Raw genomic sequence first — 27,579 nt, forward strand, 5'->3', positions numbered from 1 at the left:
GCTCTTATCTATGGGGCCACCAGGAGGCGGGACAAAGCGGGGGAGAGGGGGGAAGCCGTGACATTCTCCCAACCGCCCGTGGCGCGGGTACAGAGCCCAAAAAACGGGACTGTCACGTCAAAAACGTGACGGTTGGGAGGTATGCATTTTACCTCAATGGGAAACCATTTAGATCTGATGAAAAATGAATTCATCAAACATTATGGGAGCTACTATAAACATAAGCAATAACACTACTGTAAAGAGAGTATTACAAGATACTCTACTGCAGAATTGTGGCTACAAATAAAAGAGTTGTAGGCATGTCTAGGCATTACAATAGCAACCCTTTGATGAAGTATAAACTGAAGTCCACAGAAGAGGCAGCACTCCTAAAATAAAATGAAAAATTGGTTTATTCCATGGCTGGATGCTTGAATAAATTTCACCAATTTTCCATTTAATTTTTGTGGTGCTTAATTGGGGTTATGTTGTGCTTCTCTGGATTTTCTGTAAAGTATAAACTAAACATTGACTTTAATAGGAAAAAACATTCTAAAAACAAAATGTTGTATACAGACCAAATGTATTCCTGGTAAAAACAGTGGTGCCTGGTAACTACTTATCCAAGCTTAATGAGCATGTTTATGCGGGGAGTGATAAAGGAACCATCATGGTGAATGTATTACAATGGATATGCCCATGACCATTGATTGTATGAATAAAGCAACAGTTTTTTGTTTTTTTAATTCAATATATGATGCAGTTTACACAAAATATGCAATTTAAATACCGAAGCTAACAACTTCAATATTTAAAAATGATACAAAACCAAAGTATATTAAAGATATATTAAATCATATTTAAATCATAAGAGATTTCAAATAAAGATCGATCTTAGAGGCCTTGTAGAAGCCATCAACCTTTCAAGGACTAAAGTCACATATTGTGCCACATTTTTATTGTGGGAATCTTCATCCATGCCCTAGTGGACACATGAAATACTACAGTTCCATCTCCAGGAGAGAGATCTGCAAAGCCCTGCCTCAAAAGCACAGAGGTTATATGTAGGCATATAGGGCATCAATATGTCAAAAGATGCAGAGCCCATGCCCTGGATCTTTTGGCCTGTGCCCCGGATGTCCCCAGCTTAGCAGGACTATTGGCCTGCTCCGGACCCAGATAGAGGTGAGTATTGTAGTGAAGCACGGAGCTGTGAGCTCAGTGTTCCACTGCAGAGAGCAGGAAACACAGTGATGTAATGCTGGAACAGGAATTGCAGTATAATGATGTCACCGTGTGAAGCACAGTTGCTTTTGGTGCAAGCACATGTGAGGGGTGTATGTACATTAGTGTACACTAATGAAAATGTTTTATATATAAACCCTAGCAAAGCCCCTGGTAGGCACTATACATGAAGATTTAAACATTTTAGTGGCTGCCCCCCACTTTAATTTCACAATCATAAAATACATAACTAACCTCAAGTGCCTGTAGATTAACTATACTTTTTCTAAATGTGACCTTCTAAAATTTGCTTTCTTTTTTTATTATTTTCCCATTTGGAGGAAATAATAATAGGACCTTTGTCTCATCTCATCTTTTGATTACATTTAGAATGTACAACTGGAAAGCTCTCAATGTACACACTAAATTTGGCAAAGGCTTCTGTTGCCAAATAGAACACATAAGAGTAACCTTCTCTAAGTATACAGCAAAAATGGGTGGGAAAACAATGAACATGTTTTTTTTCACCTTGATGTTTCTTGTAAAAAATAGATTAAACAGAGACCAAAAAGCCAGTTAGAGATAGATGTCATTGCAGCTCAAGCCACATTACTGCAGATGTGTTGACATTTATTGCTGGATCTACTCTGGGTGAAGAACCACACTATTATCTTTCCTAGAACTCAGTCAATACAAGAGTGATCAACCCAGACTCTATTCTCTCCTCACTTTGGAATGCTTCCTATGATCATTTTTCCTGACTCAATGGGGGAATTTATTATGCAGGAAACCTGGCAGAAAATACAAGAAGCATGCAGGAACGGTTTGAGCAGGAACACACGGCTTACAGGACATACTATAGTCTCTGCTGGAAAACTGCCAGAGACTATAGCAAATACCTCAGTCGGATCAGACGACCAGGTATTAGGACCGAATTGTTGGAGTTTCCATGCTTATATACTAAGAGGCGGAAGGATCTTAGAAGATATGGGTGCTGGAGAGTCAGCGGGGTGAATTTTAAGACTGGCGTTTAAAACCATTCCTAATTAATTTCTCCCATACGCCTCAGTTTAACCACCATCTAGAGAATCCATACTGAGATGTGGTGAACACTACCTACCTGCATAAGCTGGATACAGGACACAAAAAAATAATATTGACATTTTTTTACATGCTCTTAGATTACCGGCAGAAAAAGTATTGGCAAAATGAGTGAAAGGGCTAGAAATGTTGGTTACAGTAATATGAATGGTTTCTCTTCCAAACATGTCGGATGTGTCACCTTTCACCCATATGTTTTGTGAGCAAGTAGTGAACACAATGCCTTGGAAATCTGATAACACTGATTGTGTCTTTACCCCAGATAAAAGCAATAACAAAGCCTTTGTCATCTGTCATATATTATTGATAATGATGATATGCTCCAATGTTTAAAAGCTTATTTTATCATCTGCAAATTAGTATATGCTCTTCTATATTTATATTCTGTATTTATACCATATCACATCAATTCTCTCTGGGCCGAAAAGCAGTTATTTCTATCTGTATTTAAAATAAAGAAAAACACTTTCTTAAATAAAATCCTAACTAATGGCCAGACTAAATTGCTGTATACATTTTAACTGTTCTATCTTGATACTTATAATTGGCACTTATTAAATTAGATATGGAACATCATGACTTTACAGAGACAAAAAGCCACACATCAAGAATCTGCAAAACAAAATAAAAATCCCAGATTTATTTTCCAATAAATCCAATTCAATTACAACTATTTATTTTTTTTATGTTATGTAAAATGGTGTAAAAGCTGTGTTTCGTGGCAACTGATCGACACTCCCGATGACATCAGGGGGTGCGGCTATCTAAAAAAAGATGGCGCTTTTAGATGCTGCCAGCGGCAATCAAGGGGTTAATTAAGGGTCTGACAGACCCTAGCTTGCACCGACCACGGGTATGGGTGTTTGCTGCAATATACAGCAAACCCCATGTCTGTATGAAGAGGGCTCAGCCCTCGTCCCAGAAACCAAAGATCCGGGCCTGTTGTTCTGCACATGCGCCGAAGATTTCTGGTAAAAGTTTCAAAGAGGCTACAGGGGCGTGGAGTAGCCGCGCCATGTAGCTTCAGCTCCAGCCTCTTTAGAAAATTTACATATCAGGGGAATAATAATTATTAAAAAATTGCGGGGATGTGAGGATTAGTCCTTTAAAAGGGCTATCCCCACAACCTATAGATCCACCTACCACCTGAGGTGGAAGGTTCCTTTTAAGGAGCTGCCATATCTCTTAATGTTTTTCTTATCCCATCCTTGAAAAAAATGTGCATATTTCCTGGACTGAACTGCATTATCTCTTTGACTCCCATAAAAGTGAACTGTTTACTTGTAATGTGACCATCACTAAGGCTACATTTACACTGCAATAGCAGCGCACATGTACCATGAGCCGCAAGGCGGGAGGAGAGAGGAGGGGAGAGCGATCCATAGAAAGCTAATTGGCCACTCTGCAAAACACAACTCTATATGATGCAGTGCGACCTGCTCAGACACAGTGTGGTGAGACACAATGGGGCACATTTACTTACCTGTCCTGGTGCTTTCCTTGAAAGTGCATTGTCCAACCGGAATGCAGTGTGCTGCGATTCACTAAGATTGTGCGCCCGATATCGTACATGTGTCGCTTCCCCCGCTCAGGTCCACCGGAGTTCACCTTCTTCTTCCTGGTGCATGTAAGTGCTTGATCTTGCAACACAATTTTAAAGTTAAATCCCGCACTCAGTCCGAATCAGTCGGATCGTCCCGCTCCCCAATTTCTGCTGCATGAAAGCCAGTGCAGCTGCGCCACAATCCATTTGCGTGCAACACAATCCCCAGTTAAATACCTGTCACAGTGGCGCAAATCCTGAAAACATTGGAAAATCCGGCTAAAGTGCGGCTGCGGACCCTTAGTAAATAAGCCCCAATGTGCGATGTCGGGCTTCCAATTACAATGACATCCGTGATCTGGCCGCAAATCATGCAGCCAGAGCATGGCACAGCACATGGCAGTGTGCATGTAGCTTGGCAGAATGAAACTGATGGTCTAGAGCAGTGATGGCGAACCTATGGAACTAGTGCCGGAGGTGGCACTTAGAGCCCTTTCTGTTGGCACTCAGGCCATCAGCCCAGGACTGAGGTCACCAAACAGGAACGAATCCATGAAATCTTCCTGCAGTCCTAGGCAATTTATGAGATGCTGCACTCAGCACTATTTTACAGCAACACTTCATTGGCTGTTTGGAACTGCTTGAAAATAGAGAAGGTGTTGAAAGAAGTGCATTATCTTTGGAGGTCTTCCTGCTGGACCCACCATTCTCCCTCTACAGAGAGACCCTGGAGAGAAGCTATAATGAGAGTCTGAATTTGCCCTCCTTCTTTCAACTGTATTGGTGGCCTCAGGCGACCGATACAATTAAAGAAGTGGAAGAAACAGGTAAGTTACTGCTTAAAATGGCACATCAGATTACAACCAATACCCATCATTTAGTTTGGGCACTCGGTGTATAAAAGGTTCGCCATCACTGGTCTAGGGGGTACAGAGGTGGGGATTTAGATGCCCATCTATTAGACATGTATGGCATGTCCTCTTAACTTTCACAGAATAAAACATTGCAGAATCCATCTGATTCCATACTACGGAGGTACTCTCTCCTAGGAACAAATGCTCATTTTCAGGAATTCTTTGTTCACTGGAAAAGGTCAACTTTTTCAATTCCTCTTTTGTTGAATTTGTTCAACTAGACAAAAAGCAGTTTAATGAGGTCATATTTACTGCACACATCGGCCATGTTGTCATAATAGACTACCTCTCTGTGGGACAGCAGCCATTGCCAAGCGTTTTAAAAACAACACTCATTGGGAAAAAGACATGTATGGTTCTTATTCCTTCGGTTGTGAATCTGGCCGTTCAGAAATAAGCTGTAATCTTTTACTGGCAGCTCATCATATTTTGTGGTGTAAGAATAACACAAGCATGTATGCACAAAATAATGGATATAATGAACACCCTGTGTTTCAATAATAACATGCTATGGGATGGCAAAAATGAATCAATATAATATTATGCACCACAAGGTACCATGTAAAAGATTAACATGAAAAGTCCGGTGTCTAGGTTTCACTTCTCTGAGTTTCCAAAGATAAATCTGAATCAGAGGAGCTCATTTTCTTCTCCACAAACTATAGTAAAATTACATACCCTATAGACATTGAGGAGAACTATAAGCAATTTTTGTCCCCTAGAGGAAAATAGGGAGAATACGAATATTGATCAATATTAATCATGGCCAAACCAGTTTTCTCTGCAGACTGCTACTGTTTCGGAGAACTTGCTCCTCAGCGTTGCAGAGCAACACACTGGGGCTCATTTACTAAGGGTCAGAATCGCGCACTTTCGTCAGGTTTCCCCGACGATTTCCGATTTGCCCTGAATTGCCTTGAGATTTTGGTGCATGGGCGCTGGCTTTCACGTGACAGAAATCGCGGGGCGTGGCCATCGGACAACCCAATGGATTCAGAAAAAACGCGGAATTTAAAAAATATTTTTTGTCGAAAGCACTTACATGCACTGAGGAGAAGAAGGTGAACTCCGGCGGGCCTCAGCGAAGCAGCGACACCTGGAGGACATCGGGCTCACGGACCTTAGTGAATCCCGGCAGACCCGAATCAGCGTCCGAGAATGTGCAGCTGGATCGCGACTGAACCAGGTGAGTAAATGTGCCCCACTGAGCCTAAAATGTTGCCAAAGCGTCTCCTCTTTGTCCAGAAAAATCAAGGTTTCACTAATTCTTAAAGGACATCTACAGAATGAAGGAGTGTAAACTAAGCAAACTGACATACTAAGCACACTGACATGAAGCAGTGAAAGAGGACCTGTCACCTATAAAAAAAAAAGTAAGTAGCTACTAATGTAAGCAGCTCCTAGTGCTAGCCCATTTTTAGCAGTGATAAACTGCTAGCATTATCGGAACCCTCTGATAAAGCTAGCAGGACGCTAGACAGCGCTCAAAGCAGTCCGGCATATTAATGAAGGGGCGGTCTGAGGAGACCGCTCCTCCCACTCCATAGGCCAGCGGTGACTGCTGAGCTTCATGCGGTAGTCACCGCCTCGTAGTCTCACACCCTCATGAATACCGCGGACCGCTTTGAGCGCCTATTGTACTTTGCGGCAGTGTCTGCTAGCTTTATCAGAGGGTTCTGCTAAAAATTGGCTAGTAGTAGGAGCTGCTTACTTTGGTAAGCAGCTCCTAGTGCCTTTTTATAGGTGGCAGGTCCTATTTAATGATCAGCTCATGTTTATCATTTTTTGCTTTCCTCTGAAAATAAGGGTAAGTTGTACTATGTGAAGCTACAATGTGTTTACATTACATAGTGAAATGAGTCCATCTCCCATGGTGAGGGAACTGTACACTTGGGTGTTACGTGTGGGGATACAAATGGTGGAGTCAGACTCAGGCCCTGGTGCATTAAAGGGAACCTGTCATCAGGTAGGTCATTTTTACCTGGTACCAATAGCCTATGGCATGTTCATTTCAAAAATGCCTTTGTCAGCAATATGAATAAATACACAGCTTTTTAATCAATTTTTACCTGGCTCCTGGACAACAGTGTGTGGTGAGTCCTGGGGAGGGCAGTTCAGTCGTCACAAGTCCTTCTTTAGCCTTTCCCCTGCTCCCCTTAGTGAGAAGTAGGGGAGGAAGGAGTGAGGAGAAGACGACTCTTCCAGTATGAACTGCCTGATCCTTCCCCGCCAAAACTCACCACACACTATTGGCAGGGAGTAGGGTAAAGTAAAATAAACAATTAAAAAGCACTACATTTTCATAGGCTATTGGAGTCTGTCCTTTAAGGTCCTTTAAGGGCCTATATGGTGTATCTTCCTAATAAGAAGTAATCAGTGCTTTAAATGATGCATTATAGATAGGGAACCCCGGAACAGGTTTTCCATTTCTAACATTTGCATATAGATATCTATTTTCCTTTTACACATCGTATGGACTTTGGCATCAATTTGTAATCACTCAGATATCTGATAGTCTTTACAATAGCAGCTTCTTTCTAGCCATTTGTCAGCGAGACCTTTACAAGGGCAGTGCTACTAATATTTGTACACCCACAGCTGCTAATGCTATGGCGGTGACAGACAGCATGGTTTCCATGGATATTGGCAGGGAAGAACTTTGTATGTTTCTCTGTGGTGACAACAACCACTATTATTATAGCTTATTTTATCTCATGGATATGTATGAACACATTTGAATTGGAGATGAATAGAACAAAGGCATCCAAACAGAGAATTACAGAAGTAGTTACTAGCCATCTACATGGTTATGAGGGATATTTAAAGGTTGGTAGAGGGTATATGAGCAGTACAGTATATAGTGCATACAGGCAGTACCGACTTAAAAGGGTTGTCCACTTTCAGCAAAAATGTCATACAGTTTGTGTAAGGAAAGGTTATACAATTTTACAATATACTTTCTGTACCTCAGAGTTTTCTAGATCTCTGCTTGCTGTCCTGCTATAGAAAGTTTCTACGTTTACTTCCAGTGAATAAAAATCTGTCAATGGTGATGTGATGTACATGCGGGTGCATGAGCCATTATTATCACAGAGAGTAATTAGTAATTAATGGTTTGTGCACCTGGACCATGGACAGATTTCTATCCACTGTAAATAAACATAGAAGCTTTCAATAGAAGGACAGCAAGCAGAGATCTAGAAATCCATGAAAAATTGATGCATATATTGGAAAATTGTAGAACTTTTCCTTACACAAATATCAATTATTTGGTGAAAGTGGACAACCCTTTTATGTACACCTAACTAACAGACAACCCCTTGTTACAGACAGACCTCTAGTGAAGCTCTCTGGATGCTTTATAATGATCAGATATAACTTTACATCTACCTGACTAACATTGAGCACATCATCTTCATGCTACTGAGATAGCTTTGACCTGTAGAAACATGGACTCATCATGACCTTCCTTGCTATGACCTTGGTATGTAATACAGTCCCATTTAATCCAATGAGATCTTCAGAATTTAGAGGATATAGAGAGAATGTAGAGGCTACAGAATTATTTCACAAGGCAATCCCAGTCCAAAGTGTAAACAAATACCTATTGCATTGAGAGTGGTGAAATAATAATAATAATATATGCAGATTGGTTGCAGATTTTGATGCATTGACCCTGCAGGTGTCATATGGTATATGAAATTCCAGTAGTAGTAGGAAAGTGGGCATCCATAATACTTGTTATTTTCAGAGCATCACAATGATGTATGATCACATAAGTCAACACCAATTCAATGTTTTGAAATTACTAACATTATACACGTTATTATTAGTAAATATTGATGCTCTGAAAGGTTACAATATAATAATATATGCAACATAAATGGCAGAAATGAAGGTTTCCAAGTAGAACATAACCCTAAGAATCATAATCAAACAATATGCCAGTGATGGCAAACCTTTTAGACACCGAGTGCCCAAACTACATCCAAAACCCACATATTCTTCGCAAAGTGCCAAAGCCACAATTTAAGCAGTAACTTATTACTCTCTGCTCTGTCACAGGTTTAAATCATATAGGCACCCGAGGACACCAATACAGTAGAAAGAAGGAGAAAAAGCTTGTGTAATCATTGTAGCTTCCTTTTAGGGTCCTGGGCTGCCTGGGACTGCAAGAGGCCTTGAGTCCTGTCTGGTGAATTCTGCGCTGGGGTGATGGCATGGGTGCCCATAGAGAGGGCTCTGAGTGCAACCTCTGGCACCCGTGCCATATGTTCGCCGCCACTGCCATATGCTATGTTGAGATGAGTGAGTACCACTAGAGATCTATGTAACCATACCTTTATGTGTTGCTCAATGCAGCTGCACTGAAAAATGCATTTATATTACAGGATTGTAGCTGAACTTGGTGCCCTGTTATGCAAGATCTCTTTAAGCAGATCTACACCCCCCTGCTCTGACAGCTGTAGCAATAAACCTGAAACCTATTACAGTTCTACAGAAGGAAGCAGTTGTCGAACAGTTTGAATGCAGAGAATTAAAATAAGATCAGTTTAAGGAGACAAAGTCCTGCTACAATCCCAGAAAATATATTTATATACTTATAGATTTTCACAGTCCTGTTGCTACTAAAACACACTGAAAGATATTCACCTACCTAACACTGTCTTTAAAAAGTGTCTACCTAAGGGCTTTTTCAGACAGCTGTTATGGGGGGTTGTGATCTGGTTACATGATTTGTGACCAGATCACGACCCCCACAGACTTTTATGGCTTCCAGCACTGACACGGAGTCAGCTGACTTTGTTGCAAAATATAGAACATGTTTTATATTTTGGCAGATATGCAGCTTGGCCGCTAATCTTCCTATGGAGGGAAGAGGGGTGAATGTCCATGTTTTACATCAGTTCATAGGGTTCAGGACAACTGAGATGAGAGATTTTTTAATTTAGGCTGCATTCACACGACCATATGAAAATAGCCATATGCTACATGTATCATTTATGCCACATGGCATAAATACCACATTACGTCCAACCATTTGTATTGTCATTGTTAACACAGTACCTTACCGTATACTAGCCGTATAAAAATATAGAGCATGTCCTATTTTCTCCTGTATTTCGGTGCCATGTGCCCTTAGAAGTCTATAGGGACGTATAAATACAGGTTACATATGTGCTGCATAGAGATGAAAAACATCATGTATATACAGTCTCATACAGCACAGAAATACGGGACTGGAGAAATCACATGTTCGTGTGAATGCAGTTGGAATCAAATGAAATAATTTTAATGTTAAATTCATGTTCAGTGATTCAGTTTAATCATTAGACAAATGTAAAAAAAGATACGACTGCAAAATAGTAATGTACTGAAAACGAACAAGACAGACCAGGACAATGCAAGACTGTGTGAATAACAAACTCCTGGCATTGGTACAGAGTAATATAATAGATTAATTTCCAAAGATAAAAGACCTGCAATAATATACAAGGCACAAAGGCTTATAAGGGAGGTGTACCCACATTATTTACCTAGAATTATTTGCTAGTCAGTCCTGCACAGTTAATCAGTCTAAGCCTTAAAGAGAACCTGTCAGGCAAATTAACCACCCAAAACAAAATATATTTTCATGAAGTGCCATTAGAAAGCATTGCCTCTGTCCCTACATTGTCCCTGTATGCTTTATGCAAATGACATGAGAGAGGTCCAATGAGTTATTATCATACGCAGCTGTCCAGCTTATTCATGACTGGAGGCACAGCCACACCCCCAGCACTCCAGATGCTGGCTCCTCTATGTGCTTCCTGGTTCTGGCAGCCACGACCCCTGCAGCCTGTGTGTGTATGAGATACTCCTATACACATGGGTGACAGCCTGTATAATGATGTGACACTCCTGATGCTGGTGGCCATGCCGCCTGCAGCCTGTGTGTGTATGAGAGACTCCTATACACATGACTGACAGCCTGTATAATGATGTAACACTCCTGATGCAGGCGGCCAGGCCCCCTGCATACTGTGTGTGTGTATGGGATACTCCTATACACATGACTGACAGCCTGTATAATGATGTAGCACTCCTGGTGCTGGCTCCTCTATTTTGTGGGCAGAGGATGCATTACTCTTTTAATACCCCTTGGATGAATGCCAGGGTGAAGATGCTTATCATTTATCTCCTGACTATAAATCTATTCCTCTAGTTATCTATCTCCGATAATTTCCTATTTATATATTTGTTTAACTATTATCCATCTAGCTTTTTGTTTATCTATTTATCTATATATCTTCTAGATAGATAGCTATCTCCTTTCTATTATCTATCTATAGATCGATATCATCTTTCATATTTATCTTCTATCATCAATCTACATATCATCTGAATCTCCTATAAAATTATCCTACAGTCCCAAATTACAGATACTTTCCTACTGCTGTTTGTAACTACAAAGTGTTATTATTGTTCAGGGCTAAAGGAGCCTCTTACTGACTGTGACTGTTCAAAAAGTGTTGTCTGTAGTCCACTGAATAAGCACAAGTTGTAATAATATTGTGATGGTCCTGTAGAATAACGAAATAAAATTTGTACCGCTTCACACCTTTGTATATTATTGGCTTTGTGTCGGGATTTAGGGGTAGTGGACCCACGGAACCACCGTGGACGATGACGTAAGCCGACACCTGGGAGCAGAGTTTAAGTGGTACCCAGTTATCACCAGAACCCGCCGCAAAGCGGGTTGGACTTACTGCGGCGTGGTACCACCTGGTCACTCCACAGGCGCGACTTCCGACAAAGCGGGGTGCATAATTGTGGGGCAGAGGGGGAGTCGGGGACAGGCAGGAGGTCATCACTGGCAGCACGGGATAAGAGTTGGGGACATAGCGGAAGGTCAGGGACAAGCAGCACAGGAGCGAAGTCAGGAATGGTATTGAGGTCACAATGGGAAATCAGTCTAAACGCACAGGGCAAGGAGCAAAGCTTTCACAATGGCATGGAAGCACAAAGATCCAACAGGGGCATGAGGGAGGAAGCTGTCTATTTATTAGATTAGTTTAAATCTGGAAATGGCCCTTTAAATCTGGAGAAGCCGGCGCGCACACCCTAGGAGGCAGGGACGTGTGAGCCAGATCATGGGAGCCAGCGCTGGATCGCGGACAGGTGAGCCCGTAGCAACGCTGAGGGGGCACAGGGAGGCACACGGGTGCGCCTGCGACCCGAGTGGAAGGACGCAGGAGCACCCGTGACACTTTGCAATAAATTAAAGGGGTTCTCTCACTAAACAAGTTAGGGCCTATCCACAGAATAGAATGTTTGGCCCTATCCACAGGATGTTAACACAATGCAGATCTTTTTTAACCCTTTACTTCACAATTTTACTCAGTTTTATTGCTGTTTTTTATATTACATTATTGGTTAGATTATCAGGGTACAAGTTTATGTACACTTTCATTTACCTTCTATACATTGTACACATAGAAAGAGAGATGAGACAGATCAGAGATTTGGCAAACTCTGTGTAGCGCGGCATAGTCTGTGAGTGCTATATAAATAAAGGAATTATTATTATTATTATCATCAGAGATGATGAGATCCATGAGATGCCTATTACACACAATGTCAACTCTCCTACATCTCTGCTATTCCACAACATACTAGATCTGCTGTGCCTTCCTCCCCCGATAAGTAACTTATCTGTCTGTAGCTTGTAGTGCTCCTCATGCTGCTGCTGCTGCCGGCAGTATGTCCTTGTATGTGTCAGTGTAAAGTTTGTCCTCAACTGCAGGGGACAGGGTTAGAGTGCAGGGAGCAGAGAGAGAGAGAGAGACAAGCTCCGTGAAGCCTCAGGCAAGATGGTTGCCAACCCTAAAGTCAGAAGTTACAAGGTCCAGTCTAGGGGCAACTGGAATTGTGTACAGGTTAGAGACAGGTTAGAATTATATCTGTGAAATGCTGTAATTTGGTTAATAACAGTGAATTAGAGTGATACATGGATAGAAGTAAAGACAATGGGGCTTATTTACTAAGGGTTGTGGACGCAATTTTGTTGGATTTTCCAACATTTTCGGGTTTTACGCTGCTGTGACAGGTATTTAGCGGGATTGTGTTGCACACAATCGGATTTTGGCACAGCTGGCTTTCATGCAACAGAAATCGGAGGGTGTGCCGTCAGATGATCCAACTGATTCGGACTAAGCGCGGGATTTAACTTTCAAATTGTGTCGCAAGATCAAACACTTACATGCACCAGGAAGAAGAAGGTGAACTCCGGCGGACCTGAGTGGGGAAGCGACAGATGCAGAATATCGGGCGCATGATCATGAATCGTGAATCGCGGCAGAGTGCATTCTGTGGGATGCACTTTTGGGGAACGTGTCAGAATGGGTAAGTAAATGTGCCCCACTGAATCAATTGAGTTTGTGTTCTGGGAATCCGATTAAAGGTTTGTTTCTCGTAGGGAAATGTGTTGAGAAATTTGAATAGGAAATACATTTATCTACAAGTAGGTGCCTTCTCTGAATATGACAAATAAAATGATCAAGAAACTTAGCATCCTACATAACAGAACAGTAAAACTCAAACCATAAGATAGGTCTCTTGTAGTTGTAAGTTCAAAAAATTTATAAGGGTGCAAGGTGGCAGGATTCCAGCTACAATTTGGTTGTACAAAGAAATGGTGAAAAGGAACATGGCCTACCTCTAGAGTATGTACATTCTTGCTCCAAATTACTATAAACATTTGCAAAAGCTGGAACTTCCATAATATAGTGTGAACATGTAAGGCACCATAAACCTAAATTATAAAGTACCTACTGCAATTTTCAAATCTGTATGGAAAACTGTAGAGGTACAGTTTGTAAGGTACAAAGGTTATAAACAAAACTTTTTTTTTGGACTTCCTAATAGTGCGCCCTGTCCACTAACATGAAAATGATCTGTTACAAAGAGGAACATACTGTATTTACTTGAGTATAAGCCAACCCGCATATAAGCCAAGATCCCTAATTTTACCACAAAAAACTTGGAAAACGTATTAACTTGAGTATAAGCCTAGGGTGGGAAATGCAGCCGCTAACCTAATAAAATGTCTGGCAACCTCCCCTCATCAATGAAATGTCCAGCAGTCTCCACTCATTAATAAAATGTATATCAGAGCCCTTTCAATAATGAAATGCCCAGCAGCCATGCCCCCTCAATAATTAAATGTCCAGCAGCTATGACCCCTCCAATAATGAAATGCCCAGCAGCAATGCCTCCTCAATAATGAAATGTCCAGCAGCCATGACCAACCAATAATGAAATGTCCAGCAGCCATGCCCCCTCAATAATGAAATGTCCAGCAGCCATGCCCCCTCAATAATGAAATTTCCAGCATCCATGGCCCCCCAATAATGAAATGTCCTGCAGCCATGGCCCCGGCACTAATGACTAGCCCTGCAGCCGTGGCTCCCACAATAATGAAACGCCCAGCAGCCATGGACCCGCACTAATGAAATGCCCTGCAGCCATGCGCCATTAAAATGATTGTGCTGAGAAACTCGGCTTATACACAAGTATATACAGTATGTTAAATTGGATATTGATGATCTGATGCAGGGTTACACAACTAGTAGTCTGGGGGCAGAACATAACCTTCAATTCAATGTTTGCCCCATATTTTGGGACTGTTCACTACTCTAGAAGGAAAACAACAGGGTGAAAAATTTGCTGTAAAAGACACGAGAAGTATTTCCGATTAAATGAAAATGGTATCGACCATGTTTATAAGCAGCCACCAAATCATCCACTTAGCAAACCTGGGTATGTTCGATCCTACCCTCTACTGGAAAATATGTTTCTGGTAGGGGCTTGTTTCTTTCATCCCCTTGGATATACATGCTTTCACTCTTATACGCTTATTAGGACATAATATATTACTGTATACTAGAGGTAATGTATTTACGTCATTCTATATAAGACCCAACTGGGAGAGTCTAGAGGGAAAGCCTACTCAGCACATGCACTCTAAAGAACAACCTAGATCAATGTACTGTGAGAACCAACCTTGCAAAGTAGCCTGGTCTTCTCTCCTTCTTCTCTTCCTTGCTGTCCATGATGAAAACTTTGAGCAGTGAAAGAAAGTTCTTGGCTCAGGAGATGATTTCCTTTTCACTGATTCATTTCCACTGCTGTCCTTCCTGCTTTAACAAGACAAAGAAGCATATTTAATAGCTTTTACAGTCAACCTGCGTGCCGAGTGATCTGACATCAACTGACAGAAGGAGCAATAAACTTCAGTGACATTAAATGGGTCACATGGCACACTCAATCTGCCAAGAGGAAAACATAACCACCGCATAAAAACCTCGCTAACAATGGGCAGAATTATTTTGCTACATAGCCTATGATGTGCCATCAGGCTAGCACTAGACAATCATTGCACAACTTTTGCCTGCAGGGGTTGTAATGAAACATTGTATTTTGTGGTGCACACTACCTTGCAACATTCCGTGTGGCTTGGTGCGTCAATACCATGTCGCCAAGCTACAGTTGTAGCTACCATTAAAATATCTGTATGTTTAGTACTGATTGACGATTACAATAAGTCAGGAAAGGCACAAATTCTTTAACTCAGTCTTTTATCCAGTCCGTGCAGCATTAGGGAAAATGGAAGAATGGGGAAACTGGAGGTAAGCTCATCCTCAATCTGCACTGCAATCAACTTTGAGCACAGGATATAAGACAGATATCCGACAACTCTCATAAAGCTACGTGATCAATGTATGACTATATTCACCGGTGATAATATTCAACACATAATATATAAATGATTATGTTTCCACCTTAAAAATCAATATTCTATATTGTGATGTCAGATTATACTAACCGAGGTCTCTAAACTAGGATCCTCAAGACTGCCAGTCCTCCCTTACATTATTTCATGCTATGGAAACATTGAAAGCCAAGCAAGATAACCATAGCCTCAGACTTGGAAACGCATTTTTCTCACATGATCAATGACAAGAAGGTAGTAAATTAATAACTAGATAATTACCTGGACTTTATCTGTGAGGAATACTAGTCATTTTTCAATATACCATCATCATTCACATGGCTTTGCACCTATTGTAGGTGACCACATACCGGCACAACGTGCCATCACTCTCTAACCAGAGGGGGAAGAGCACTTGGAGCCCCCACTTTTTCTAAAAATACGGGAGCTGCAGTGATAGATAAACAGTGTTTCTATGACTTCTATTCTTGCACAAAGACCCACTGAGCAGGGAACCATGACACAGCTCCAAGATAAAGAGTGGGTGAAAGTCAGACCGCCACTGATCACAATGTTATCACTTATCCCAGTGCACAACAGTCGGATATTTGTATATATTTTTAATAAAGACCCATGCTTTTATATATCAATCTTTAATGTATTGAGGGGACTCCTAAGCTGAAAATATATTAGCCCTGGTAAATGAAGGATGACTGTTAACACATAGAAACTGAGTTATAAAGTATCAAGTTCCTAAAGAAGTTAATAAAGTAGATACGGTAGATAAAATGTATGAGCTGGTAAGCATGTGTTGCTTTATCTCCTTCAGGACTTCCAGTGCTATATTCATACAGGTACTTTAGGGGACTTCTAGGTCCTCGTCCTCCTGATCACTGGTGGTCCCTAGGGTCAGATACTAGTCGATTAGACACTTATCTCCTCCATTTACAAAACAATATTAAAATAATCACAGTAACTGGACATAGAGTTTTTTTAATGCAGCTCAATGACTGGTTGGATCAAGTTGAGTTGTGCTCATATTGGTGTCTAAATTATTATGTATGAACCAAACCTTTCAAGAAAGTACACATAACCAATGTGTGTTCATCACAAGAGGAATGATGGAAGGCTAATTATGTTCCTAGAACCAATAATTAACATCACTCGCTTCAATAATTTAATGTTTATAGCAAACCTGGTTTACTTTTATGGCCTCAGTAGTACTGTTTACATAATCCCAAAAATAATAGAGATGTTTTATGGAGCTAGCTAAAAACTATATCAGAATTTATCATGCAGTGAAAACATCATATGGGACCATACTTCATTAGTTTATTACATTTAACATGCAATATGTGTAAGTGGTTTATAGTGATCGTTTTAATTACAAGTTCATAAATTAAGGACAATTAATAGATAAATAGAGCATTTAAACTTCCTGTGTATTCTTACTACGACTGCGACACAAAGGCACGTTTAAACAGATACATTGGTTACAGAAAGTATTCAGACCACTTTAAATTTTTCGCTCTTTGTTTAATTGCAGCCAAATGGTAAGATCAAAAGAAGTTCTTTTTTGTCTCATGAATGCACACTCTGTACCCCATCTTGACAAAAAAAAAAACAAATGTGTCAGGATCGGTGGTAGTGGATCCTCTATACCACCACGGACGACGGAGTAAGCCGACACCTGGGACCGGAGCCTAAGTGGTACCCAGTTTTCACCATAGCCTGCCGCAAAGCAGGTTGGACTTGTTGAGGCTCGGTACCACCAGGTCGTTCCACAGGCGTGATTTTGTCCGCGGTGGCAGCCAAGGCGTAGTACAGAATCGCCAGGCAAACTCGTGGTCGGGACAGGCAGGAGGTTGAGACAGCACCACGGGATCGGAGTCGGGAACGTAGCAATAGGTCAGGATAGGCAGCACGGAATCGGAGTCAGGAACGGAATCGAAGTCACAATGGGAAATCAGGATAATCAAAGAGACCTTGGAATACAGCTTTCTCTCAGGCATGGAAGCACAAAGATCCGGCAGGGGGCATAAGAAGGTGCTGGAACTTATAATGGCAGGCAGCTGGCCAGCGCCAACTTGTGGTGTGCGCTGGCCCTTTAAATTCTACAGAGCCGGCGCTCCCGCCTAGGACACAGGATCGCGCGGGTTGGAGGTGGGAGAGGTGAGTGAGAGCCCGGGCCACACAAAGGCACATGGGTGCGCCTGTGACCCGGTATATGGGACGCAGGGGCTCCTGTGACAGTACCCCCCTTCGGTCTCCCCCTGCCAATCGAGCACCATAGTGTGTTGCTGCAACCACGGGAGGCCCAATAGCATTGAGGAAGTAGGGAGCACATAAAACGACAGTCTCTCCTTGTGCAACGCCCTAATTTGCAGAGACAAGGGCTCAATACGGTACTGGACCGGGTCATGGAGAATCTGTCCACTGACGGAAGACATAACCAGCGGCTTCTCTAGGCGAACCACAGGAAAGTGATGATGGTAGACCAAGGCAGCATCCACGAGATTCCCTGCAGAGACAGAGTCCAGGAAGGCTGAGACTTGAAGCCGGTTGCCTGTTCCAAAACTGTGAAGAGCAGGGACATTCAGATGATTAGAAGCTTTCCTCTCACCTAGGGACGGTGTTTTCCTGAACCCAGTGGACGGACTGAACAGGATAAAAAAAAGTGCTCTGGGCTGGCACAATAGAGGTAGAGATTCTCCTGTCTTCATCTGGCACATTCTTGGGGAAATAGACAAGCTCTATCCACTTGCATGGGCTCCTCTGCAACAGACACGGAAGACGACTGAGATGGTTTTGGAAGACAGGAGCCAAGCGGGGCAGACGATGGGTCCTGACTTGCGCTCTTCAGAGCGCTCAGTAAACCGGATGTCTATCTGAGTGGCCAGAGAGATAAGTTCAGTCAGCTTAGAGGGAAGGTCCCATGCAGACAGAGCGTCTTTTATCTGACCAGACAATCCCTTTTTAAAAAGTGCGACCAGGACGGCTTCGTTCCAGGCAAGCTCTGAAACCAGGGTACGGAACTGAACCGCATAATCACCGACAGATGAGTCCGCTTGATGCAAGTTCAGCAGGGCAGTCTCAGCAGAAGAAGCTGGTTCCTCAAAGAGGGACTGGAACTCGGCAAAGAAGGTGGTGATATCTTTCCTGTCCCAGAGGGGAGTAGCCCATGCCAGGGCCTTCCAGGCAAGGAGGCTGATGAAGAAAGCCACTTTAGACCGTTTGTTCTGTGACGAACTGCGTAGGCATAAGTGCAGGGAGCACTGCTTGATAAAGCCCCTGCACAACTTGGGATACCCATCATATTTTGACAGCATGGAGAGTCGTAGATTGGGTTCCGCAGAAGACAAACAAACCGGCGTAGCAGAAGAAACCGCAGGAACTTGACGCTGGTGCTGAGTAGCCATTACTTGCTGCAGCATGGCAGTGACTTTTCGAGTTGCTGACCTTGTGCGGCAATCTGCCGGCACTACTGGACAACCATGATGGCAAAATCGACCTAAACAGGTTGCGGAACCTCGCGGGATCCATGGAATCAGGATAATCGCAGAGGGTGTAGAATACAGCTTTGGAAGCACAAAGATCTGGCAGGGTACATAGGAAGGGGCTGGAATTTATAATGGCAGGCAACTGGCCAGTTGCAATTAGTGGTGCGCTGGCCCTTTAAATTTTACATAGCCGGACACGGGAGCACATGCGCAGCAGCGCGGACATCGCGGGGATCAGAGCTGGAGCCAGGAGAGGTGAGTGAGAGGCCTGGGCACACGGAGGCGCTTGCGGCCTGGGATATGGGTCGCAGGGGCACCTATGACAAAATGTAGATATTTTTGCTAATTTATTTCAGGAAAAACTGAAGTATCACATGTCATAAGTATTCAGACCCCTTGCTGTAAAACTCATTTTAACTCACATGCTGTCCATTTCCTTCTGATCTTTCTTGAGATGGTTCTACTCCCTCATTGGAGTCAAACTGTGTTTAATTAAACTGATTGGACTTGATTAGGAAAGGCACACACCTGTCTATATAAGACCTCACTGGTCACAATGCATATCAGAGCACATGAGAATTGTGAGGTCAATGGAACTGCCCAAGGAGCTCAGAGAAAGATTTGTGGCAAGGCATATATCTGGCCAAGATTACAAAATAATTTCTGCAGCACTCAAGGTCCCTAATAGAATAATGGCCTACATAATACTTTTATGCTTTATTTACTGCTGGTAGATCTAATTGTAAATGATCCAATTGTCATTCTCTATGTAACATTAAAACCAATAAAGGTATCAACTGTGCAAAAATAAGACTTTCACTTGTCAAAAAATCTGACATATCTACAACAATTGTTTTATTTAGACTAACATATATAATAAAGTAATATATTTAGACTATAATATTCTGATACATGGAGCAAGCTAAAAATATTAAAGGTCACACAATGAAAGTCATAACTCACATCCCAAACTACAACAAAAACTATCCATTGTTTCATAAGCAGTACTTTAGAAATGTCAAAATGTTGCATGTCATGTTTGATACAGTCACAGTGTTTCCCAATATAACCAAAAACACTAAATTATACAGCGCACTGTTATACATACAAACAAATAATGACATAATTGTTCACTGCTAAAACATTTATTTACATGGACTTAGTTCTCTACATACAATTGCTAAATTCATGAGACAATTACGAATACACTTCCTTTCCAGATCTCCCTTATCACTGCATGCTTCTCATATTGGTTTCCCATATTACTGACTGGGAATTGTATTCTCTTCTTTTTTCTATCTAATGTCTAAAATATAAATGGCTAAACTATATATTATATATATATATATATTAAAGGTGCCCTTTAACCCTGGACAACGCTCTTTATAAGTATTATCCAACAACACACATTTCTTACCTTTTCTATGGGCAGGTGATGAATATATAATCACAGTTGACCAAACACTGCGATAATTAGTAATCCCTGCACTATTGCAAATAAATACTATATGTAGCGGTGGTCCTGTGTAATGTTGGCCCCCTGTCCTCCTGGTGGTCACGGAGTGCTCACCGTTCATTGTGCCTCACACACAAGCATGATGCTGTATCCTGATTCAGCTCTGCTGTGTCACTGAGATGACCAAGGCTTTTCCTTGATCACAATTCTGAGCTGCCAGTCCTGACCTTTGGTCTGATCCTCACCTTTACTAGAATGCTGCACCTGACAGTCCTCCTCCTAGCCCCTCTGTTTTTGCTCCAATGTTTCTTGACCCACCAAAATCAGCTGCCAGTTGCTCCAAGAGAAAGCAACCCTTTGACCCTTTTTCAGTGAAAACCAGACTGATCAGAACAGGCTATCAGTCACATATCCCTGTTGAACGTACTGTTACAGGAAGTAGAGAGTGGCAGGAGCATAGGAAGTGACAGGGGTCAGTCTGGTGTGACCTCTTTTGTCATTTTATAAATGTTCAGCTGTTTTCTGGGCAGTATTTTTTGTATGGACAACCAAATGTTGACAGATGCATTCAGTGAACTAATAGAAAACAAGACTAGACATTTTAGAACTGTTGGTAAATTAGCAGCCATTAAGTCTCTATTTCACGATGGCTTTTTGCTGCAATATATTCTGTCCCATCTCTTACTCCCTGAGAACACTTATAATTTCTTAAACAAATTTCCTGTCATTTACTAAAAACAGAGGGTTGTTTCCGGCCTTGTTTCTTTCCTCACTGAGATATTTATAAAAAAGCAGTATACTAGAAGAAAACTGTCGCTGCACTACTCCTGACCCTTACAACATTCCACCATCTCTGCCAAACTCTGTTATTGTGTAACACTTTATCTCTACGCAGCATACAGCAGGCAAATGTGCTCTGAAATAGGGAAATCTCCACCTGTCAGCATAGTGGCAGATATATTTGCAGTAATGTGGTCATAAGAATAACCTAAAATCTTCAGAATTTACATGTACTCCAGGTTTCACATTTAAAATACAATTATACATGTCCAGGATAATTCTTTGAACCACCTGTCCCTCTAAACCAAAGCTATATCTTTTATGTAAAGTATTGATATACTACAGGTATATGATTGGATCCAAAATCATGTCTAAATGACCTTTTTTTTTTAATATACAGCCTATTCTTCACATCACTAAATATTGTATAGTGGCTGTGCTTGTTACTGCACATCTGCCCAATTCACTTTAATGCCACTTAGCTGGAGATAAACCATGTAAGAGATGGACATGACTTCACAAGTATGTGACAAGGAGGTAGCACTCACTAACCTGCAACAACTGATCAGTGGAGGTGCCCGCACTATTGTGATAGTGAGAGGATAGGAGATCAAAACAAAAAGCAGTCCTGGAATACTACTTTTATAACTAACATTCCTCAAAGGTTAATGAGCATGGGTATAAAACAATGTACAAGCCAAAAACATTATCCCATCCTTTGGGTCTCCTGCTAAAAGAGAACGTCTACAGAAGAGTTGGCAAGACTATGGGTCTTATTTACTAGGGGTTGCGCAGCTTTGACAGGTATTTAACAGGGGTCTGCACTGGGATTGTGAAGGTGAAGTCTGAGCAGGGAAGGGACACATGCAGGATATCTGGTGCACGGTCTTAGTGAATCACGGCAGAGTGCATTATCGTCGGATAATGTACTTTTTGTGAACTCCAAGGAACAGGTAAGTAAATGTGCACCTATAAGTAGCCCACAGCACAACATATAGCACTATTCTTGTGAAAACAATTACTGACACCATGATGCAAAACTAATACAAGTGAATGTATTTTGTTGAGTACTGTTGATATAAGGGACTATGTTTTATCCTTGGTTAGGAGCCAAAATGCAGTTGTGTAGAAAGCTTGTTAAAAAAAGTATGATGTTTATGTAGACTGATAAAAATATGGAAAAGAATATCATCATTACATCTAATATATATATACACCTATAAATATATTAAATTTTTTACCTGGAAAACATGGGGCACTTCTTTGTACTGCTCATGTTGTCCTCATAACAGGGAAAGCCATACTGTCTACATAACAAATAGCCAGAGTGATCCCATAACAGACAATATCACAAGGCAATGCAATATTTTCATCATACAATCGCATTGCTGTCCTGCAGATTAACCAAAGTGTAGTTTACTGGGTTCCCTCAAGACAGATTGTTATATCCATAAAAGTATGCTACACAAATTATCAAAAAGTAACTTTACTATAATTAAAATAATCTAAAAAGTAATTTAAGCCTTGCATCTAACACTTTGGAAAATATGGCAACATGAACAAATGTTTTGCATGCTTGCACCTAACTGTTTACTTTCTGCTGGGAGCTCTTCCATATCACAAGCATGCTGGTAGCACAAGGAAGGTCACAGGAATGAACCTGCTGATATTTTCCCATCCTTTCACATGTCCTATTATATCACCACTTATGAGATGTCAGCCTCCCATTTTCTCTACATCAACACATGGGGGCACATTAACTTACCCATCCCGATCTCCGAGGTCCATTGTCCAACGAGGATTCGAAACTGCCACGATTCACTACGATCCTGCGTCCAATTTCCTGCATCTGCCGCTTCCCCACTGAGGTCCGCCAGAGTTCACCATCTTCTTCCCGATGCATGTGAGTGCATGGCTTGCGACAAAATTTTAAAGGTTAAATCCTGCGCGTTGTCCGAACCCGTCATATCGCCTGACGCCCCCCCCCCCCTCGATTTGTGTTGTGTGAAAGCCGGGCACCGATGCGCCAAAATCCGATCACGTGCAACAAAAAGCTCTTCTAAATGCGGCATAGTGCAGTCCGCTGACCCTTGTTAATTGAGCCCCATGGTCCACCAAACCAGACATATTCTTATGTGTATGGGGTTTCATGTTTTTCCACAATAGATAAAAACAGATGGCACACGGCTGCATTTTCAGGGCTTTTCAGGGCTCTGATTACAGGGAGTCACATGGGACGTGATCCCTGGGACACCCACCAGTACACAGGAGTAATGGGACACCCACCATTCTCCTTTCACACTACTCATCATGCCCCATGATCAGCAGTATCAATGTCTTGAGGACACCTTTACTGCTGATTCCTATGTACAGTAATACAGGAATTCAGTGCAATACTTGCTCCAGGTCTTCTGTAGATACCCAGAAAAAGGAAGGGGGTGGAGCTCTGTGGTTGGAGAGGCATGTCCCCCCAAGTTGCTGGTACTGTGAAGCTATGTGTAACAAGGAGGTAAGAGAAGAGGGCTGTGAAGCACTAGAATAAAGAGGGGTGTGGGACTAAAGTATATGTTCCTGAGAGGGAAAAGTTAAAGTAAAGAGTAATCTGTTGGTTTGTGATTGACAAGTTGGCAGCTTGTTAGCGATAGAATATGTTTCAATTGAAACACATGCGTTTGGTAACCAGCACCTGGTGTTTAAAGAAGACCTGTCATCAGAATTTTACCACTGCTAACCTGCTGGTAAAAGGTTAAAAGTCCTCCCCATATCACTTAAAATTATCTGCTACTGAGGCTTTTATCTCCAGGCTGCCTGTGTTTCTTCAAATTTTGGCCTGAGCAGACAAGAAGTCCTCTCCTGGTCCTCACCTGAATGCTGTCCCTCTCAATGACTGGTGCATTTAGCAGTAAGAACTGTATGAAAAACTGCAGATCACCATTTCACGCAACCCATGATGGGTGTGTCCAAGTGCTGGTGGGCGGAACCACATCACAGTAGGGGGAGCCAATATAGGCAAAGGCAGAAAAAGTTTGGGAAAACATTTTGCTGGGCGGGAGGAGGCGGATTTAAGCTAGGACAGCTGCCCTCACTTTTCAACTAAGGCACAGTTGAATATGCTAATTTATGGAAAGGCTACTGGGTCATGGAGTAGCTTCTCTGTAAAGGCTTCCCAAGTACAGGTTACCCAAGTAGACTCTGCTGTCCCTGAACGAGCAGGTAGGCTAATGGGGAGTCAAGTAGCCCTTGCTCCCGCTCCACGGAGAGGCTACTCCGTGCCCTAGTAGCCTCTCCAGAAATTAGCATATTAGACAGGCAAGTGTAGACAGTAGTCTAGTATTAGCTAAAGATAGATTAGGGTTTAGAATGTAGGCGGCAATCCAGATGTTTGCAAAGCGTTTCTAAACACAAACGCTGGGTGCTGGATTGCAGCAACTGATGTATTATGAGCAGCTGAGTTGAGTATTAAGAGGTTCTATAGTCAATAAATTGATCATTTTTATTTAGTATCAGTATATGGGCAATAATGTTATCACTGAGCTCTGGAGAATTATTAATATTCTTTGGGGGTGGCAAAAATGTTTTATTAAACAAAATTAAAAAGTGGGGCCTCCACTAATTTTTGCACCCAAGGGCCTCCACCGCCCTTTATCCGTCCCTGTTGAATGGAACAGTGCCCACAACCCTGCAACCAGTCCGAAAGTTCTGAGCATGTCCATGGATCACTCGTAGATTATATTTTATGAGGATCCATGAAGAATAGATGCCAGAGTGATTCAAATCGGACGTGACAAACAGATGCTAGCGATTTTGTCCACCTTCCTGTACAGGTAGCCTGACTTGTTGTAAGCTATTTAGGATGCACACAGGTCAAGCTTAGCATGCTAGTGTATGGAGGAAGTGTCAGGAGGAATACTACTACTGAAGCTACATGAAGACCATTAATGACCACTTCAGTCTGCCATAAGTTTTGCAAGTTATTTGCAAAAGTTAAAATTGGCCATGGCATTGAATGATTTTCATCAAGTTCCACATATAGGATTTCAGCATGACTAATACAAAGTAAATAAGTAAACTGTGAACTGACCTTTGGTCTCTCTTTATTTCCTCTGTAGTCCTACTTTCACATAAGAAGTATATCAATGTCTAAACAAACACTAAATGACTAAAAGAACTATTGAATGGTAACAGTGTTTTTATTCATTCTACAGAGAAAAAAAAATCAGGTTTTCATTTTATATTATTTAGAGAAAATGTGTTACTAGAAAATTCCTCATTTTTATGCAAATCACCATACTAGGTATATTAACATTTTTTGGTGATTTATAAAAAAAATTTCCATACCACTTTCTATATTTAAAAGGTGTTCACCAGATTAATAATATTGATAACATAAAATGAATTACCAAGTATCAGTCTACTAATAGACTAAATGGCCAGAGTGAAACTTGCAAGGTTCCATAGAACGGGTCTCCAATATTACATCGGTTTGGGATCAACAATTGGCACCACCAAACATAAGAGCAGGAGGCAAACAGTTTTAATGTAGTAGTAGATCAGATTCCCACAGATCATTACAGATTCAGCTGAATGGAGGCCAGGCTGCAGTGGCCTTATTGAGCCACCATACTGAAAACAGATATTCCTGCTTCCTGTTCTATTGAATGTTTATTAACTACAGAGAATAAAATGGATGGGGTTGTCAGGTGTTTTTTTTTACAGAAAAAGCACTATGGTAAAACTATAATACCAAGAAATATTAAGTCAGGCCCGCTTTATACACCAGGCAGGCCGTGCTACTGCTTCAGAGTTTTGGGGGCGCTGGCAGAGCCTCCACTGCATAGTGTCAGGCTCCATGGGTAGTGGACCCACTGGACCACCGCGGATGATGATGTAAGCTGACACCAAGGACCTGAATCTAAGTGGAAGCCGGTTTTCACCAGAGCCTGCCGCAAAGCAGGTTGGACTGGCTACGGCGAGGTACCACCAGGTCGTTCCACAGGTGCAACTTTGTCCACGGTGACAGCCAAGGAGAGGTACAAAGATGTCTGGCAGAATCGTAGTTGGGGACAGGCAGGAGGTCAGGACGGGCAGTAAGGGATCAGAGTCCAGGATGTAGCAACAGGTTAGGGCAGGCGGAACAGGATCAAAGTCAAACACGGAACCGGTGGTCACCACGGGAAATCGATAAACAAGCACAAGGCAGGGACATAAGCTTTATCAACGGCATAAAGCACAAAGATATGCTGTATACTGGTAACTGCTGTATTTTTGTGTTATTCTTCTGCAGGGTGCATATGTTTTTGGGGAAAAAATGGCTAGAAGGTTGGATGAGTGTTTAAACTAAAGACTTGGGGGGAGGGCAACTACACTTGTACAGGGCAAAAAGAAAGTGTAGATAGAGACTTGGGGAGAGTCATAGTCCATGTGGGATGAAGGGGGGCTGTAATAAGATTACGGAATAAGAAAAAAAGGAAAAGGAATAGGGAAAACCATATAAAGTGTACATAAATGCCAGAAGCCTCACAAACAAAATGGAGGAACTGGAATTCTTAATGTTGGAGGGCAAATATGATATAGTGGGTATCAGCGAGACATGGCTGGACAGTAGCTATGACTTGACTGTTACTATAGATCAGTGATGGCGAACCTTTTAGCGGCCGAGTGCCCAAACTGCAACCAAAAACTCCCCTTATTTATTGCGAGGTGCCAACCAAAAATTAAAGCAGTAGCTTATTGCTCCCTGTTCTTCAACAACTTTCAATCATAATGGCCTCCTGAGGACAAGATGGAAAATTTGCATCATTTTAGCTTCTTGCCAGTGTCCCTCTGTACACACAGAATTGTGGGGCCAGCAGAAGGTCCTTCAAAATAATAATACGGCCCTGTCTACTCATTCTCCCTCTTCCTACAAAGTAGTAAGTATCACTTAAATATATAACTGAAAGCAGCATCTTTTAAGTTGCTTGGAACTGCAGGAAGATTCTTTGAGTCATGGCTGATGTGCTTGGGTGATGGCCCGGGTGCCCACAGAAAGGGCTCTGAGTGCCACCTCTGGCACCCGTGCCATAGGTTCGCCAACACTGCTATAGATGGTTTTAGTCTTTTTATAAACAATCGTATAAATAAAAAAGGGGGAGGGGTTTGTTTATATGTGAATTCTTGCCTCAAGCTCGTCCTGCAAGATGACATCGGTGACGCAAATGAAAAAGTGGAGTCCCTATGGGAGGGAAAAAGAATAAAATGTTACTAGAGGTTTGTTATAAGACTCCAAATATAATGGAGGCAGCACAGTAACTGCTGATAAGTCAAATGGATGCGGCTTCAAAGCA

At 41.9% G+C, this 27,579-nt stretch overlaps 1 protein-coding gene and 1 long non-coding RNA gene across 5 annotated transcripts in view; one reads left to right on the forward strand and one right to left on the reverse strand.

Annotated features, from left to right (window-relative positions):
* The window catches only part of NCOA7 (nuclear receptor coactivator 7), a 112,744-nt gene that overhangs the window by 77,747 nt on the left and 7,418 nt on the right, over positions 1-27,579 (reverse strand). For 3 of the 4 annotated variants that reach the window (XM_072141606.1, XM_072141604.1, XM_072141608.1), the window contains exon 2: positions 14,809-14,942. In XM_072141606.1, coding sequence (XP_071997707.1) covers positions 14,809-14,858 — 50 coding nt within the window. In that variant the 5' untranslated portion in view covers positions 14,859-14,942. Of the gene's footprint in view, positions 1-14,808; positions 14,946-27,579 lie in introns of all 4 variants that reach the window. The other variant, XM_072141605.1, reaches the window with a different exon arrangement.
* The window catches only part of LOC140121686 (uncharacterized), a 44,633-nt gene continuing 39,165 nt past the window's right edge, over positions 22,112-27,579 (forward strand). Inside the window, exon 1 of the long non-coding RNA XR_011854157.1 lies at positions 22,112-22,206. This is a non-coding gene — a long non-coding RNA (uncharacterized lncRNA). The remainder of the gene's footprint in view (positions 22,207-27,579) is intronic.

Source organism: Engystomops pustulosus, chromosome 3, assembly GCF_040894005.1.
Source record: "Engystomops pustulosus chromosome 3, aEngPut4.maternal, whole genome shotgun sequence".
NCBI lineage: Eukaryota > Metazoa > Chordata > Amphibia > Anura > Leptodactylidae > Engystomops > Engystomops pustulosus.